Below are 18,349 nucleotides of genomic sequence, written 5' to 3' on the forward strand. Positions count from 1 at the left end.
CCGAGTAGCTTCACCTGCCTGCAGTTTGATGTCATAACTAACTTTCAGTGGGCAAATGCTCAAATTTCATTTGATCATCGAACACAATTGCAGTTTTAAATGCACAGAAATACCATGATGAGATCCTGATGCCTATTGAAATCAATAGATTAGGGCCTGGTTAATATATGTCAATTGACTGACTTCCTTAAATGAACTGTAACTCAGTGAAATCTTTGAAATAGTTGAGTTTAATATTTTAGTTTAGTGTATATATTTACTTCCCGTCTCCCTTAATCTGCATCGGATGTGCTCATAAAGGTGCTGCTACTCATAACTTGATATCTCTGAAACATTCTATGGTTGGCTACTGCGTGCATTTCATCAAACGCTATTGTCAAACAACGAATAATAATGTGTGCCTCTGGTTCTTTGGGGCGGCAGGTAGCCTGGTGGTTAAAGCGTTGGGCAGGTAACCGGAAGGTTGCAAGTTCAAACCCCCGAGCTGACAAGGTAAAAATCTATTGTTCTGCCCCTGAGCAAGGCAGTTAACCCACTGTTCCCCGGGTGCCGAAGACGTGGATGTCGATTTTTAAGGCAGCCCTCCACACCACTGATTCAGAGGGGTTGGGTTAAATGCGGTGGACGCGTTGTACAACTAAGTATCCCATTTCCCTGTTTTTGTTCCGGACTACGTTCTCACTTGCAGCGAACCGTACCCCGGTACCAAGCCCATCCAAATGTATTAAATTAAAAACAGATATTACATTTACATAAATATTCAGACCCTTTACTCATGCTTTGTTGCAGCGATTACAGCCTTGAGTCTTCTTGGGTATTATGCTACAAACTTGGCACACCTGTCTTTGGGGAGTTTCTCCCATTCTTTTCAGCAGATCCTCTCAAGCTCTGTGCTCCAGAGATATTTGATCGGGTTCAAGTCCGGGATCTGGCTGGGCCACTCAAGGACATTGAGACATGTCCCAAAGCCATCCTTGTGTTGTCTTGGCTGTGTCCTTTGGGTCATTGTCCTGTTGGAAGGTGAACCTTCACCCCAGTCTGAGGTCTGGAGCAGGTTTTCATCAAGGACCTCTCTGTACTTTGCTCTGTTCATCTTTTCCTCGATCCTAACTAGTCTCCCAGTCCCTGCCGCTGAAAAACATCCCCACAGCATGATGCTGCCACCACCACAGTGGAGCTCTGTCCGTGACCAGCAGGTTCTTGGTCACCTGCCTGACCAAGGCCCTTCTCCCCCGACTGCTCAGTTTGGCCGGGCGGCCAGCTCTAGGAAGAGTCTTGGTGGTTCCAAACTTCTTCCATTTAAGAATGATGGAGGCCACTGTGTTCTTGGGGAGCGTCAATGCTGCAGACATTTTTTGGTACCCTTCCCCAGTGCTGTGCCTCGACTCATTCTTGTTCCGGAGCTCTACAGACAATTCTTTCGACTTCATGGCTTGGTTTTTGCTCTTACATGTACTTTCAACTGTGGGAACTTGTATATAGACGTGTGTGTGCCTTTTACAAAACATGTCCAATCAATTCAATGGGAACAGGATGCACCGGAGCTCAATTTTGAGTATCATAGCAAAGGGTCTGAATACTTGTGAATAAGCGATTTTTATTTTATTTTTTATAAATTTGCAAAAAAAATCTAAACCTGTTTTCGCTTTGTCATTATGGGGTATTGTATGTAGATTGAGGACTTTATTTTTAATTTAATCTATTTTAGAATACGTCTAAGGTAACAAAATGTGGAAAAAGTGAAGGGGTCTGAATTCTTTCCGAATGCACTGTATGTAATATAATATATGCCCTATAGCAGACGCTTTTTATCCAAAGTGACTTAGACATGCATGCATACATTTTACAAATGGGTGGTCCTGGGAGTTTTCCCACTAGCATTGCAAGCGCCATGCTCTACCAAATGAGCTACAGAGGACCACAAACGGCCTTCATATATGTGTGTTTAGTATTGTGAAGGCAAGTAGGCCCTGTTGAATCTAATCCCACGCTGTTTGGTTGTGTCACTGCAGATTCAGGTGGAATGTGGGAGGACCAGGAGGCAGAAGAAGAGGAGGAGGAGGATGATGAGGAGGATGAAGGGCTGGCCGGGCAGCTGCTATCTGACCTCATCGCTTCCAACAAATATGGTGAGAATAGACCAAAATAAGTTGATGCTGGATAGTAAACAATGCCAAAACAGAAGTAATCAAGGCACTCGTGTAGTGGAATAATTTAAAAGCCCTTATTATTTATGGCTTATGCTTAGTAAGAATGAAAAATGCACCGAAGCGTTGCGGCTACAAAATCATTCATCATGGTGACAAAATAACTTCCCTCTCTCAGCCACTTCTAGAGGTCTGGCTCCTCCATCAGTGTAGTAGAGCCAAGATGGCTGCCTATCTGCCATGTTTCACAGGTATCAAAATGTATTTTGAATCTCTCAGATGAAGACTACTATGAGGATGATGATGAGGAGGATCCAGATGCCTTGAAGGACCCCATATATCAGATAGACCTTCAGGTAATGCCTTGCTAATATACTGATCTGTCATTCAGATTTAGTTCACAAAAACATGACTACTAGGGCTGACGTGGTTGTGTTCCAACTGTGCCCTCTTATTTGACCTTAAGGAGATTGATCAAGTTGTATTGAACAGATTTCAACGGTTTGACCTTTCGGTTGTATTTTAATGTCTTAAATTTACTTTAAATAAAGTTTGTTGTACTGTGTGTTCCAGGCCTACCTGACAGATTTCCTGACCCAGTTTGCCCAGTCGCCGTGCTACAGCATGTTCTCTGGCCATCTCAATGACGCTGAGAGGAGAGTCCTGCAGACTATCGGCATCTAAACCTGCTCCCATCCACTTCCCTATGTCAACCCTACTAGAACACTCTTGCCCAATCCCTCACTCTCACCAACCAATCACCAACCCCTGAGTGTGGGAGAGGCTCTGATTGGCCAAGCAGTTGTTGATGCTTTACCTACATCTCCAACAGAAGATCATGGGGAGGTAAAGCGGGAGAGAAGAGACAGACATGACTCACCCATAACATCCTGTCTCTCTATTCTGACTTAAAGGATGACCAGGAAAAGACTGCGGACTTGTGGAGGGATGTGGCGGAAGAAGTTCGAGAGAAGGTCGTGAGGGACACCCTGATTTGTTCCCAGGGAGGGCTGGGAGACAGTTGTGGGAGACACCTCCTTAGTGTCTCCTCGCTCCTCTGCCCTATTGTACTTGTGGGAGGACTTTGGAATGTGACAGAGGGGTTGATGTTTTGCAATGGGACAGGCAGGCAGGGCAGCTGTGATATATGAACGGAGTCTTTACTGTGTCCCATTTGTAACTCGACCCACTTATTTTTGTGCTTCTGTAAAAAATTAAAAAATTAACTTCCAAGAGGCAAAAGAGACTTCATGACGATGGACAGACAAAGAGAAATATATCTTTGAGACTGAGTAAGAAACTTTGGTGGCCTTGTTTTCAGAAACCATTGACTTTTCTGATTGGGATGAAAACCTTGAGGATTTCTGGTTGCGACTGGGGCCTGGGTGGTTATGGGGGAATCACGCCGTTGCCATGGTGACTCACCACCTTTTCATTTCCCTTTACCCACTAGTTGGGGTGAAATTTCTCAATAAAAGTCCCAATAGGACACCATTTTTGTTTCCATTGTTATTTGGTCACTTTCCCAGATAGTGAAGAATGGCAGTACAAGTTCTCACACTTGGTCCCTTTCAGACAATTTTTCTGTACTCAGTGCTGTTCATGTATTTGTTTTGTGCTGTGTGAACACTCCAAAGAAACTTGGACCACTCAAAAGAGCATTTGAAGCGAACCGAATGGAGACATCTCGAGGTGGTCTATGTTCGGTTTGCTTTAGTCCCGTGGTCCGGTTCCCTATATTAGGGCAATGTGAACACAGCTCACAAAGTATTATTGTCATTATTCCTGCACCACACACTAGACTACTGCAACACAGTTTCCCCTGCCCATAACCCCTCACATTTGTGGCACAAAAGAGAGAAGATTATGTGTAGGTTTGTGGAAATAATGTGTGCTGTTTTTGGATATTCTTTAGCAATTGTCAAGGACATACAGAAATGCCCAAATATATGTGTGGAGTTTGGTGCTGACACAATGTTCAGATTATTTGTTTGCAAAGTGTTATCTATAGGCTAAGGAAGCTTCATAAACTGTTTATTTGATTGTGGGGTTTGAATAGTGTGAAGACTTAGCACTAACCAAAAAATCGCTTTTAAAGGGGCAGTAGCCTAAATTGAGTGAGATTTTCAAGTACAGCATTATTTAATCTGCAGTATTCTGCTATTTATTCTGTTACCAATAATATTTACTTGATTAGATTTGGATTGTATTTAGTTAAGATGACAATGATCTATTAGCTATATTTATATATACTTGAAGTCGGAAGTTTACATACACTTAGGTTGGAGTCATTAAAACTCGTTTTTCAACCATTCCACAAGTTTCTTGTTAACAAACTATAGATTTGGCAAGTCAGTTAGGACATCTACTTTGTGCATGACACAAGTAATTTTTCCAATAATTGCTTACGACAGATTATTTAATTTATATTTCACTGTATCACAATTCCAGTGGGTCAGAAGTTTACATACACTAAGTTGACTGCCTTTAAATAGCATGGAAAATTGCTGAAAATGATGTCATGGCTTTAGAAGCTTCTGATAGGCTAATTGACATCATTTGAGTCAATTGGAGGTGTACCTGTGGATGTATTTCAAGGCCTACCTTCAAACTCAGTGCCTCTTTGCTTGACATCATGGAAAAATCAGCAATGACCTCAAGAAAAACATATGTAGACCTCCACAAGTCTGGTTCATCTTTTGGAGCAATTTCCTGAAGGTACCACGTTCATCTGTACAAGCAATAGTACGCAAGTATAAACACCATGGGACCACACAGCCGTCATACCGCTCAGGAAGGAGACTCGTTCTGTCTCCTAGAGATGAACATACTGTGGAGCGAAAAGTGCAAGTCAATCCCACAACAACAGCAAAGGACCTTGGGAAGATGCTGGAGGAAACCGGTACAAAAGTATCTTATGTCCACAGTAAAACGAGTCCTATATCGACATAACCTGAGGGGCCGCTCAGCAAGGAAGAAGCCACTGCTCCAAAACCGCCATTAAAAAGCTAGACTACGGTTTGCCACTACATGGGGACAAAGGTCACACTTTTTGGAGAAATGTCCTCTGGTCTGATGAAACAAAAACAGAACTGTTTGGCCATAATGACCATTGTTATGTTTGGAGGAAAAAGGGGGAGACTTGCAAGCCGAAGAACACCATCCCAAACGTGAAGCACTGGGGGGGCAGCATCATGTTGTGGGGATGCTTTGCTGCAGGAGGGACTGGTGCATCTAATGAAATAGATGGCATCATGGGGTAGGAAAATTATGTGGATATATTGAAGCAACATCTCAAGACATCAGGAAGTTAAAGCTTGGTCGCAAATGGGTCTTCCAAGTGGACAATGACCCCAAGCATACTTCCAAAGTTGTGGCAAAATGGCTTAAGGATAACAAAGTCAAGGTATTGGAGTGGCAATCACAAAGCCCTGACCTCAATCCTATAGAATTTTTTTTGAGCAGAACTGAAAAAGCATGTGCGAGCAAGGAGGCCTACAAACCTGGCTCAGTTACACCAGCTCTGTCAGGAGGAATGGGCCAAAATTCACCCAGCTTCTTGTGGGAAGCTTGTGGAAGGCTACCCGGAACGTTTAACCCAGGTTAAACAATTTAAAGGCAATGCTACCAAATACTAATTGAGTGCATGTAAACTTCTGACCCACTGGGAATGTGATGAAAGAAATTAAAGCTGAAATAAATCATTCTCTCTACTATTATTCTGACATTTCACATTCTTAAATTAAAGTGGTGGTCCTAACTGACCTAAAACAGAGAATTTTTACTAGGATTTAATGAATTGTGAAAAACAGAGTTTAAATGTATTTGGCTAAGGTGTATGTAAACCTCCGACTTCTGCTGTGGGATAGGGGGCAGCATTTTCACGACCGGATGAAAAGCGTTCCCAAATTAAACTGCCTGCTACTCAGGCCCAGAAGCTATGATATGCATATAATTGGTAGATTTGGATAGAAAACACTGAAGTTTCTAAAACTGTTTGAATGATGTCTGTGAGGTGACAGTGTTTTCAATGGGTTTCCTAGATTTCTGTGGCACTTCGTTGCAGTTCCTATTGCTTCCACTGGATGTGGAAATTAGAAATTGGTTGATGTTTTTCTTTAGAGAAATGAAGAAGTACATCTGTCCAAAACGAGGGTCAAGGCTAAGGCTCTCTAATGTTTTGATGCGCGTTCCAGATCACGTGCTTCATGTTGTTTTCCTCCGGTATCGAACACTGTTCATCCCGCCTTACATTTGATTGATTATTTTCATTAAAAAATACTTTTGTATTCGGAAAGTTGTTTGAAATGTTTGGACAAAGATTACAAGTAACATGATATTTTTTGTAGTCATGTTGCGCGAGTTGGAACCGGTGTTTTTCTGGATCAAATGCTCCAAATAAATGGACTTTTTGGATATATAACGACACAATTAATCTAACAAAAGGACCATTTATGATGTTTATGGGACATATTGGAGTGCAAACAAAAGAATATCTTCAAAGGTAAGGCATGAATTATATCTTTATTTCTGAGTTTTGTGTTGCGCATGGCGGGATGAAATATGATTTTCTGTGCTTGTTTGATGGGGTGCTATCCTGAGATAATAGTGTGGTTTGCTTTCGCTGTAAAGCATTTTTGAAATCTGACAGCGGCTGGATTAACAAGAAATGTATCTTTAATCCTATGTATAACACTTGTATCGTTCATCAGTGTTTTATGATGAGTATTTATGTCATTTGATTTGGCTCTCTGCAATTTCACCTTGTGTTTGTTTGAGACAATGCAGTACTGAACATAACGCGCCAATTTCAAATGAGATTTTTGGACATGAAGATCAACTTTATCGAACAAAACACATTTATTGTCTAACATGGAGTCCTGGGAGTGCCACCAGATGAAGATCATCAAAGGTTAGTGATTAATTTCATCGCTATTTCTGACTTTGTGAGCCCTCTCCTTGGCTGGAAAATGGCTGTATGGTTTTCTGTGGCTAGGCGCTGTCCTAACATAATCTCATGGTGTTTCCTTTCTGAACAAAGCAGTGTGAATGCAAGGGGGACTCAGACCACAAAATAGGTGAAGTGAACTGGCAAAAGAGTTGCACATTCAAAGGCAAGGGCAGTGTGAATACAAAGACAACCAAATACTTTTCCTTTGTTTTCATTCAAGAAGACTATATGTGAACACCCCTACTCACCTATAGTATCTTATCAAATCCAGATTTGTGTTTGTTGTCCGTAGTTTATGGCTGCCCATACCATGTGTTGTGATTTCTTCAGTGGTGGAAAAAGTACTCAATTGTCATACTTGAGTAAAGGTATAGATATCTTAATAACAAGTTCCTCAAGTAAAATTAAGTCACCCAGTAAAATACTACTTGAGTAAAAGTCTTAAAGTATATGGTTCTAAATATACTTAACTTTCAAAAGTAAAAGTATTAATAATTTTATTCCTTCTAAACTAGCAAAAAAAATAAACGTCCTCTCACTGTCAACTGTCTTTTATATTCAGCAAACTTAACATGTGTAAATATTTGTATGGACATAACAAGATGCAACAACTGAGACATTAACTGAACAGGTTCCACAGACATGTGACTAACAGAAATGGAATAATGTGTCCCTGAACAAAGGGGGGAGGGTCAAAATCAAAAGTAACAGTCAGTATCTGGTGTGGCCACCAGCTGCATTAAATACTGCAGTGCATCTCCTCCTCGTGGACTGCGCCAGATGTGCCAGTTATTGCTGTGAGATGTTAACCCACTCTTCCACTAAGGCACCTGCAAGTTCCTGGACATTTCTGGGGGGAATGGCCCTAGCCCTCACCCTCCGATCCAACAGGTCCCAGACGTGCTCAATGGGATTGAGATCCGGGCTCTTCGCTGGTCATGGCAGAACACTGACATTCCTGTCTTGCAGGAAATCATGCACAGAATGAGCAGTATGGCTGGTTGCATTGTCATTGCCGGAGGGTCATGTCAGGATGTGCCTGCAAGAAGAGTACCACATGAGGGAGGAGAATGTCTTCCCTGTAACGCACAGCATTGGGATTGCCTGCAATGACAACAAGCTCAGTCCGATGATGCTGCAACACACCACGGCGGACCCTCCACCTCCAAATCGATCCCACTCCGGAGTACAGGCCTCGGTGTAAAATTAATTCCTTCGACAATAAACGCGAATCTGACCATCACCCCTGGTGAGACAAAACTGCGACTCGTCAGTGAAGAGCACTTTTTGCCAGTTCTGTCTGGTCCAGCGACGGTGGGTTTGTGCCCAGGCAACATTGTTGCCGGTGATGTCTGGTGAGGACCTGCCTCTCTCAGCCTATTGCAAACATTCTGAGCACTGATGGAGGGATTGTGCGTTCCTGGTGTAACTCGGGCAGTTGTTGCCATCCTGTACCTGTCCCGCAGGTGTGATGTTCGGATGTACCGATCCTGTGCAGGTGTTGTTACACGTGGTCGGCCACTGCGAGGACGATCAGCTGTCCGTCCTGTCTCCCTGTAGTGGCGTCTCACAGTACGGACATTGCAATTTATTGCCCTATCAAGGCCTCTTTAGTGTCCTAAGTTTTCATAACTGCGACCTTAATTGCCTACCGTCTGTAAGCTATTAGTGTCTTAACAACCATTCCACAGGTGCATGTTCATTTAATTGTTTATGGTTCATTCATTTTTTTCATTTCTGGATAGCCAGGGGCACACCCCAACATTCAGACATCATTTACAAAAGATGCACTTGTGTTTAGTGAGTCCGCCAGATCAGAGGCAAAAGGGATGATGATGTGTTGTCTTGATAAGTGTGTGAATTGGACAATTTTCCTGTCCTGCTAAGTACTTTTGGGTGTCAGGTAAAATGTATGGAGTAGAAATTACGTTATTTTCTTTAGGAATGTAGTGGAGTAAAAATTGTCAAAAATATAAATAGTAAAGTACAGATACTTAAGTAAAACTACTTTAAAGTACTGATTAAGTACTTTACACCACTGGATTTCTGTTGGTTTGGTTGACATTTCCTTTAGGGCCTTGACTCATTTGACAATTGCAATCTCTTTCAGGAAGAATTTGTTGAGTGTTTCTTTTACAAATTGATGTGCTTTCGTAAGTGTTGGCAGTCACACAGTGTCTCTTCTCAAATGTAAATTAGAAGTACATAAAGCTGCCATGCATTACACAAGTCACATTTTTAGTCGTTCTTAGATTACCCTGCTTGTAAATTGGGTTTTTGTGCAAGAGAATGGCAAATGCAGGACTTTTATTGCCATATTTTTTTGACTGCTACTTCTATTCATATTTTGAAAAGTAGAAACATTTAAAAACCGGATCACTTAAAATAAACGAGTAATTATATAAATTAATAGGAAATGTAGAATAACCACTGTATTGGTAATACACATGTTGTTTTGTAAACTACTGGCTTGGGGTCATTTACGTATTTTTATACAGGGTACAGACTGAAAATAACAGCTCAGCCGTCACTTAACTCAACAGGAGGCTTCTCATCCTGTGTACTGTAGGTTGTTATTCTGTCTGTTATCGTTAAAAAATGTCAAATGGAATAATGTGCAATGTATTCCTTCCACCGGAGGCCAGAGTGGCGCTACGGAATCCTATTGGGTCTCAACTGAGTGAACAGCGTCACATGCGATGTTATTCTACCCAGATTTTGTTGATCATTAACCTCATTCCTGACTGTCATATAATTCCGTAACTAGAGCATTATTATAGAGATTATTATTTACAGCGGCGTATGGGGCGAAATAGTTGTTAAATCTGCCATTGGTTTCCGGAAAAATCAGCAGTTTAACCATTTTGCATAGTATGTTTACAGTGGGCAAGATGTCCCTTATCGCAATGGCTCTGCCGGTGATCAGCGTCCTTCTCTCCGCCTGGCAGGGTAAGTATTGACAATGCTGCTTGGTTTTTTCTAACAGGCGGCACTAGGCTATATTTCTTGATACATTTTACACATGTTGCAAGAATGTATCCATCCATCCATACATTGTAGCGGTCGAATCCACTCGACACCTAGGGCTAAAATGGTGTCCAACCATAGAAATAATATACATTAATTAGATTTCTATGGTCCAGACAGTATTAATGCATTTTTTGTTTTCCGCCTATTTTACTAATATTTATTATCGACCTTTTTATTTTTTTATTAAACTAATGTGGATTTTTGTATTTAAGAATTGCTATCAAGATATGGTCTCATATGAAACGCGCGATAGCCAAATATTCCCTAGCCTACGTAGACAATTGTTATTCTGTTAAAGGTCTAACGCTATGTGTTATTTAATTTCGTAATTGTATCTCTAATAGTCTTACCTGTTTATTGAAAATTAATTATGTGAATTTGATTAATTTTATTCATCACAAAAGAAGCTGTAAATCAAACAGTATTAGAACCCATTGGTGTCAACAATACATAATTGGTAGAAATGATCCTGCTGCATCTAATTTGATTGGATGAAATCAACTGATCAATCAATTAACTGTTTAATAAATTACATTACATTATATAATTACATGATTACATTATATATATATATATATATATATATATATGTGTGTGTGTGTATGTATGTATGTATGTATATATATATATATATATATATATATATATATATATATTGCACTAAATGTGGATTGACTTAATTCAATTCACATGGTTTCATATGACATGGGCTCAAAGAGATGAATCTGTAGTCCCTTGGGCCAGAAGGAAATTATATTAATGAAGGAGGGACTTCATTAATATGGGTTTGGAGGGACCTATATGCAGGACCTCTATGCAGGTGGCCCAAAAGGACAGCCTGCTGCCTGTAACCTCTGAACATTTTTACTGTGTCATTCTCCAACCTCTTCTTTCAAGTCTAATTACACAGTAGTTATCCGGTGAGATGTAGCAGATGGGCTGTTTGGTGTCTAACTAAATATATTAAGACCCCTGAGTGGTCTCAGGATGAGTGTAATCAGCTTTCTATTGCCTCTGTAAGCCCACCCTTCTAAGTCTGTCTGTCTCTGCAGTGGGTGCCATTGATGACTGCTTGTGGTACGTGGATAAGAATGGCACTTGGCACAACGGGGTCCCCTGTCCCCTCATGACCTTCTGTTGTGGGAACTGCCACAAGCGCTACTGTTGCTTGGACGGCCTCAAGAGGATCACTGAGAGGGAGCAGAAGCGCTGCATGCTCTTCCAGTTCAGGTGTGTGTGTGTGTGTGTGTGTGTAACCGTGTTGACTGACTCCGTTCAGATGTTATTTTGTTTTAGCTGTTGCCTGTTAGTTATATAGTTATGTGCTAATATAACTCTACATTACTCCCCTCAACCCATATAAACTCATAGCAACTCGTAGTCATTGATCTGGCCAAGGCTTTCGACTCTCACTCACCACATCCTCATCGGCAGACTCGACAGCCTTGGTTTCTCAAATGATTGCCTCGCCTGGTTCACCAACTACTTCTCTGATAGAGTTCAGTGTGTCAAATCGGAGGGTCTGTTGTCCGGACCTTTGGCAGTCTCTATGGGGGTGCCACAGGGTTCAGATCTTGAACAGACTCTCTTCTCTGTATACATCAATGATGTCGCTCTTGCTGCTGGTGAGTCTCTGATCCACCTCTACGCAGACAACACCATTCTGTATACTTCTGGCCCTTCTTTAGACACTGTGTTAACAACCCTCCAGGCAAGCTTCAATGCCATACAACTCTCCTTCCGTGGCCTCCAATTGCTCTTAAATACAAGTCAAACTAAATGCATGCTCTTCAACCGATCACTGCCTGCACCTGCCCGCCTGTCCAACATCACTACTCTGGACGGCTCTGACTTAGAATACGTGGACAATTACAAATACCTAGGTGTCTGGTTAGACTGTAAACTCTCCTTCCAGATCCACATCAAACATCTGCAATCCAAAGTTAAATCTAGAATTGGCTTCCTATTTCGCAACAAAGCATCCTTCAGTCATGCTGCCAATCATACCCTTGTAAAACTGACCATCCTACCAATCCTCAACTTCGGCGATGTAATTTACCAAATAGCCCCCAATACCCTACTCAACAAATTGGATGCAGTCTATCACAGTGCCATCCGTTTTGTCACCAAAGTCCCATATACTACCCACCATTGCGACCTGTACGCTCTTGTTGGCTGGCCCTCGCTTCATACTCGTCACCATACCCACTGGCTCCAGGTCATCTACAAGACCCTGCTAGGTAAAGTCCCCCCTTATCTCAGCTCGCTGGTCACCATAGCATCTCCCACCTGTAGCACACGCTCCAGCAGGTATATCTCTCTAGTCACCCCCAAAACCAATTCTTTCTTTGGCCGCCTCTCCTTCCAGTTCTCTGCTGCCAATGACTGGAACGAACTACAAAAATCTCTGAAACTGGAAACACTTATCTCCCTCACTAGCTTTAAGCACCAGCTGTCAGAGCAGCTCACAGATTACTGCACCTGTACATAGGCCATCTATAATTTAGCCCAAACAACTACCTCTTTCCCAACTGTATTTATTGTATTTATTTATTTAGCTCCTTTGCACCCCATTATTTTTATTTCTACTTTGCACATTCTTCCACTGCAAATCTACCATTCCAGTGTTTTACTTTCTATATTGTATTTACTGTGCCACCATGACCTTTTTTTTGCCTTTACCTCCCTTATCTCACATCATTTGCTCACATTGTATATAGACTTGTTTCTACTGTATTATTGACTGTATGTTTGTTTTACTCCATGTGTAACTCTGTGTTGTATGTGTCGAACTGCTTTGCTTTATCTTGGCCAGGTCGCAATTGTAAATGAGAACGTGTTCTCAACTTGCCTACCTGGTTAAATAAAGGTGAAATAAATAAATAAATATTTTAAAAATATATAAACTCACAGCAACCCATCGAAATGCATAGAAACTAGGATTAGGTCCCCACTGTCCATATACCTTAATTTATTATGATCTAAAAGGCAAATGCAATACTCTGAGAAGATTTGTGAATAGCTGAGCTGAGCCAGAGATGGGACTTGAAAGCTGTTCATAAACCCTGAAACTTTGGGCTCACAGAGTTACTCTGGAAGAAGACAGTTGGTAGTTGGAACACTGATACTTCTCTACATAATGTTAGAATGGGGTAAATCATTTTTTGCTAAAACTCTGAGTGTTTTTAGAAAGAATCAAACGTCTTCCCATCCCTCCCTCTCCTAGCCCTACCACCATCGCCAGCATGGCTTCGTCCATCCTGCTCTTCGTGGCTATCATTGCTACCATGGTGAGCTGCTTCATGTGCTCCTGCTGTTACCTCTACCAGCAGCGACAGCAGCGTGGCAGGACGCACTATGACGGTAACATGTTGGGTTGATATTAGCACAATGTGTTGATGTGATGAAGTACTGTATATTGTTTTTGGCAAATGTCTATTTTAAAATTGCAGTTGGGTGTGTGGAGTTGCAGTTGGGGGTGTGTGTAGTTCTAATGTCAGGCGTAGTTATGTGAAAAGGATTTGAGAAAAAGTGAAAATGGGGGTGGGGATTCATTGAATTAGTGAGATCCCAGTGTACTGTATTTCCACTGATAAGGAAGCTCACTACAACCTTTATGCTTCAGCCCAGCACATCCCTATGGCCACCTACCCCGTGGAGCCCATGTATGACGCTTACGGCAAGCCGCTGGTGATGGGACATCCTGATTATCCACACTCTGGTTACCCAATGGCACCTCAGTATCCTGGCATGCCACAGCCGTACCCCATGATGCACCCCGGCCCGTATCCCCCGTACCCCATGGCAGACTCTGGCTACCCTCAGGGAGGTAAGAGGACAACCACACTTTGTTATTAATACTGACTGACATTATTTTTGATTGGTTGATTGATTTTTAGACTAATGCAATATCAATGTCTGAAGTTTAAGCAATTCATAAAGATCTAGAGCCAGATATTTTTTTTAACCAATAAGGCCTGAGTGTGGTATACGGCCAATATACCACGGCTAAGGGCTCTTCTTAGGACACAGCCCTTAGCTGTGGTTTATTGGCCATATATCACAAACCCCAGAGGTGCCTTATTACTATTATAAACTGTTTACCAATGTAGTCAGAGCAGTAAAAATACATGTTTTGTCATACTTGTGGTATATGGTCTGATATACCACGGCTATCAGCCAATCAGCATTCAGGGCTCGAACCACCTAGTTTATAAATAATAATAGACCTTTTTACTGTTGTGTGTTACAGCACCCCCTCCTTACTCCCCACCCCAGTACACCCCCCACCCCAGTCACTGATGGGATGATAACATGTACATGGTGGGAGATGAGAAAGACAAAGAAAGGACTGCGTCAGAAAGAGAAGGCGACCACGAGACAACTCAGCTCTCCTAGTGGTTGTCCAGTGAAAGAGACAACTCAGCTCTCCTAGTGGTTGTCCAGTGAAAGATAACCAGAGGCACGTTCCTTTATTTACTACATCCTTCAATGGAACAGAGCATGTGTTGAGTTGGCTTTTCCTGTCAGTCCTGACACTGAACTTCATTCCTACTGACAGTCTGGAAAATGTCACACCAAGTGAGGTAACCATCCTGCATCCATGCACTCACTCTCCATCCATCCATCACAATTAGGGTAACCCATTCTATAAAGTCACACACTACCATTTGTTTGACATTAATTCTCTGTTTTAAGACGTTTGACTTGAGCAATGGTCAACATCTATTTTCACATGTTGGCTTGGCTTTAATCTGGTAGTGGACAGACAGAGGCCATACCTGCCTGCAGATAACACTGTGTGTGGGAGCTGATGGTAGATCCATATGTTGTATAAAAGTCTGAATGTTCAGAGTTGATTGCTCCTCTCGCTATATCGGATCCCTTTAGCCAGCTCTTACTGCAGGTTCATATTCTGTGGGGATTTCTTTGCCCTCTCACACTTAGCTTGTCTTTCCAAATAGAATATCATTAACTCTATTCATATTAGAGAGTCGGTTATACAGGTGTCATCGTAATCAGTTGTCAGAAAGTTTATTTATTAGTGGCATCTGTGTAAATGTTTTTCCTGTAATATATCAGGTCAATGTATATTTAATAACTTAAATAACAAATCTGAGCCTTATGTCATCGTGAAGATAAGCAATTTCAATACGTATTTTGTCAAATATATTTTATGTTCGAAGGTTTACATATTAACAAATAATTATCGTTTTAACATACTATCGCAACTTTTAAAAACATTGTACCATTAAATGGTTTGAGCATTTGTTTTACAGGTTATATTTCTGGTTATTACATTTCCCTCTGAGCCATCGTTGTGCCCCTTGTCCTACTGTGCAGCTCTAACATCACACATGACGTGTAGGGAATGTGTTGTACAGTTTACTATTACCAGCCAGTGAATGACTCATCCAGGTCAAATGTGTTGGATAAGGTGACATTCTATTTTACCATCACTGAGATTCTTGATACATTTTTCCATTGAAAACACGAGTTGTTTGAAAGCACACTGAGAATCTTGGCATGAAAAAGGTGGAACAATTATGCAAAATATCTAGTGATTCTCCCTATTCAGCTACTGTTTATGTGTCAATGTATAACAATGACATACTATTATTTATAAACACTATTGTAACTATGTCACAATTTGAATTACTTGATTACTTTGTCATTTATTGTCAACATGTAAAGTAATATGCACAGCACAGTACATACTTGACTTTCTACTGGGTTTGCTGATGGGTTTGCTTAATGAATGCACTTATTTTATTGTGTACATTTAACATTTTTACCAGCGTGTAAATCAAATCTGTTACTAGTAGAACAGTTACCAGATATTACTTGTTGGTGGTTTAATGGATGTTGCTGTTTTTTTCTAATAACATAAATTATAACTTTAGAATGTAAAATGCTGTAATAGCTGTCTTTAATTGCATTTCAAATACCCATAGTTAAAAAATAACTTTTTTGATTTTGCCTTGGAATCAATGATATCATTACCTTGATTGTGTGAAACTTGAGTTTATTAGGTTTTGTTGATGATGCCCTCAAGGTGGTTTCTGAATCTGATTGGAAGGCAGAAAAGTAAGTATGTTAAGCAGGGGCGTTTTTAGAATATAAATCTTGGTAGGGCAAATACTTTTTTTAATTTTATTTTTTACAAATTATCATGCCAGCAAAGCCACAACGCTCAACAATACATTAATTGCACTATAACGGTGACCACAAACTGTTAGGGCCTACATTTAAAAAAATATATATATATTTATATCCTTTTTATTTAACTAAGCAAGTCAGTTACGAACAAATTCTTATTTACAATGACGGCAGTGAAACGCTGGCAGTGAAACGCTTCATTCAGCCTCATTTACTGCGTTTAAAAAAAAAAAACATGGCTGACTTGCTTAAACAAATGTGGCCTGACAATTGAGATGTACAAACTATGACATAAGGAGATGACGATGGATAAGAGGCAATGCGTCATTTTGACATTAATGAGACATTAATGAGCGAGGACGAACGTATTCAATATAACTATTTGTTCAGCACTTTTGAAATGTACAGCGACAGAATTCAGAACATGGGCTGTTCTTACAGTGTTCTCCCTGTACACCAAGTCAGAACCGCAGGATAAATAAAGGGGGCATATAAGCAGGCAATGAAAGCTCTTAAAATATATGAGTACATTTCTCTGAAACAGACTATAGGCTACATGTGCACCACCAAGTCAGATCAGTAGGTGAAATTAAGAGGGGGGAAAAGGGACCAAATTATTAGGGTGAGGCACATGGGCTACTAACATCTTACTACACAACATAAACTTAAGTATACTGTAGCTAAGAAAGTAATACTATTTCCTTGGCATATTACATTATTACATCATTTGGCATATTACATCATCAGCAGCATAAAATACATTTTTGGACTCACCTTGTGCTGTGTTCACTTGAACAGGAAAGTAGCGTGGCGGTCCTTCGTGGGCTAATTTTGTCATCAAAGTCTGTCATTCTCTGGATTTATGGTGCTTTCAAGACAACTGGTAACTTGGGAAAAAATTGAGGTCGAATCATGATGAATTCAGTGATCTTCAGGTCGGAGCTCTAGAAAGATATCTCAGTTCCCGACTTACAATTCCTAGTTGGATGACTGCTCAAAACATATTTTCCCAGTCGGATCTCGTTTTTTCCCCAGAGTTCCCAGTTGTCTGGAAGTCAGAATTCCGAGTTTCCAGTTGTTAAGAACGCGGCAGAAGTCATGTTGGATTGACAGCATGGCCAATGTTGAATGTTTATCCTTTTAAGCTTGGAAAAGAGACCCTTAGACCACATACCCACTCCACTGAATAGCAGGCTAGTGATTGCTTTGCAATGCTTGCAGTTAGCCACTGATTCCTTCCAAACTCATTGTTGAATTTGTGATTTCCAACTTGTTGTGTAATGTTAATGGCCGATGAGCACCAATATGTTTTATATATATTTTCTGTTAGTTATTTCTCTTCATATGACAACGATTAAAAATTATTTGCCAGTAGATTGTCGACTTGATTCATGATGACTGCTAGCTAAGTATGATGTTGACATGATCAGTCCAATCAAAGCTACTGTAGATATAACGTGATTTTACGTCATTGTATCTGTGGCCAATGACCTTGAGCCTTCTTGGATGGGCACTTTCTAATTTAACTCTATGGCAGCATCCAAGGGTCTTGAATTTTCGAGCTCTATCCTTAGATTTGGTGGTGACGTAGTATCCTCATGAGTGACAGAACACTGAGCCAATCACGGTGCAACTAGAGAACATTACCAACCCTTACGCTCCATATTTGCCGCTGATTGCTCCACAACCATAGAAAGCACAGCTAGACTGAAACACCTACATTTTGAGCTGCCTTTCTCAAGAAAGCAAAAAAGAGACCATGTTTGTATGCAGCTTTATTAAGTCAATTATCTTTTTACACTGTTTGCATACTGATGTGTGACATGTATTAATGCCAAAATAACATGCAACACATTTTATTTGTTTTTCTTTTAAGATAAAAAGGTGGGGCAGCCCCTGCCCTGAATTACAGGTTGCCACTGATGTTAAGTCAATTTATCACTGAACGTATGAAAGGGGTCATGATATTTTATTTATTTTACTAGGCAAGTCAGTTAAGAACAAATTCTTATCTTCAATGACAGCCTAGGAACAGTGGGTTAACTGCTTGTTCAGGGGCAGA

General features: G+C 40.8%; 2 protein-coding genes across 2 annotated transcripts in view; both read left to right on the plus strand.

Moving 5' to 3' along the window:
• Positions 1–3,641, plus strand: part of LOC115143470 (importin-9) — a 28,096-nt gene extending 24,455 nt beyond the window's left edge. Inside the window, exons 20-22 of the mRNA XM_029683933.2 lie at positions 2,013–2,129; positions 2,427–2,503; positions 2,721–3,641. Of these exons, the coding sequence (XP_029539793.1) occupies positions 2,013–2,129; positions 2,427–2,503; positions 2,721–2,831 (305 nt within the window). The 3' untranslated portion in view covers positions 2,832–3,641. The remainder of the gene's footprint in view (positions 1–2,012; positions 2,130–2,426; positions 2,504–2,720) is intronic.
• A 5,846-nt stretch (positions 3,642–9,487) lies between these two features.
• On the plus strand, positions 9,488–16,040 carry LOC115143776 (protein shisa-4-like). Its single transcript, XM_029684256.2, has 5 exons — positions 9,488–10,047; positions 11,181–11,358; positions 13,355–13,491; positions 13,754–13,957; positions 14,381–16,040. The coding sequence occupies exons 1-5, from the start codon at positions 9,972–9,974 to the stop codon at positions 14,428–14,430; spliced, it is 645 nt and encodes a 214-aa protein (XP_029540116.1). The 5' UTR covers positions 9,488–9,971; the 3' UTR covers positions 14,431–16,040.
• Positions 16,041–18,349: the final 2,309 nt, after the last annotated feature.

This window comes from Oncorhynchus nerka, linkage group LG15 (assembly GCF_034236695.1).
Source record: "Oncorhynchus nerka isolate Pitt River linkage group LG15, Oner_Uvic_2.0, whole genome shotgun sequence".
NCBI lineage: Eukaryota > Metazoa > Chordata > Actinopteri > Salmoniformes > Salmonidae > Oncorhynchus > Oncorhynchus nerka.

What these genes read in the sequence shown, in the direction of transcription:
- LOC115143776 (XM_029684256.2), top strand. Translation starts at nt 9,972, where the DNA reads ATGTTTACAGTGGGCAAGATGTCCCTTATCGCAATGGCTCTGCCGGTG. An exon ending in CCTTCTCTCCGCCTGGCAGG is followed by an intron (nt 10,048 to 11,180) that starts GTAAGTATTGAC and finishes CTGTCTCTGCAG; the next exon opens with TGGGTGCCATTGATGACTGC. An exon ending in TGGCAGGACGCACTATGACG is followed by an intron (nt 13,492 to 13,753) that starts GTAACATGTTGG and finishes TTTATGCTTCAG; the next exon opens with CCCAGCACATCCCTATGGCC.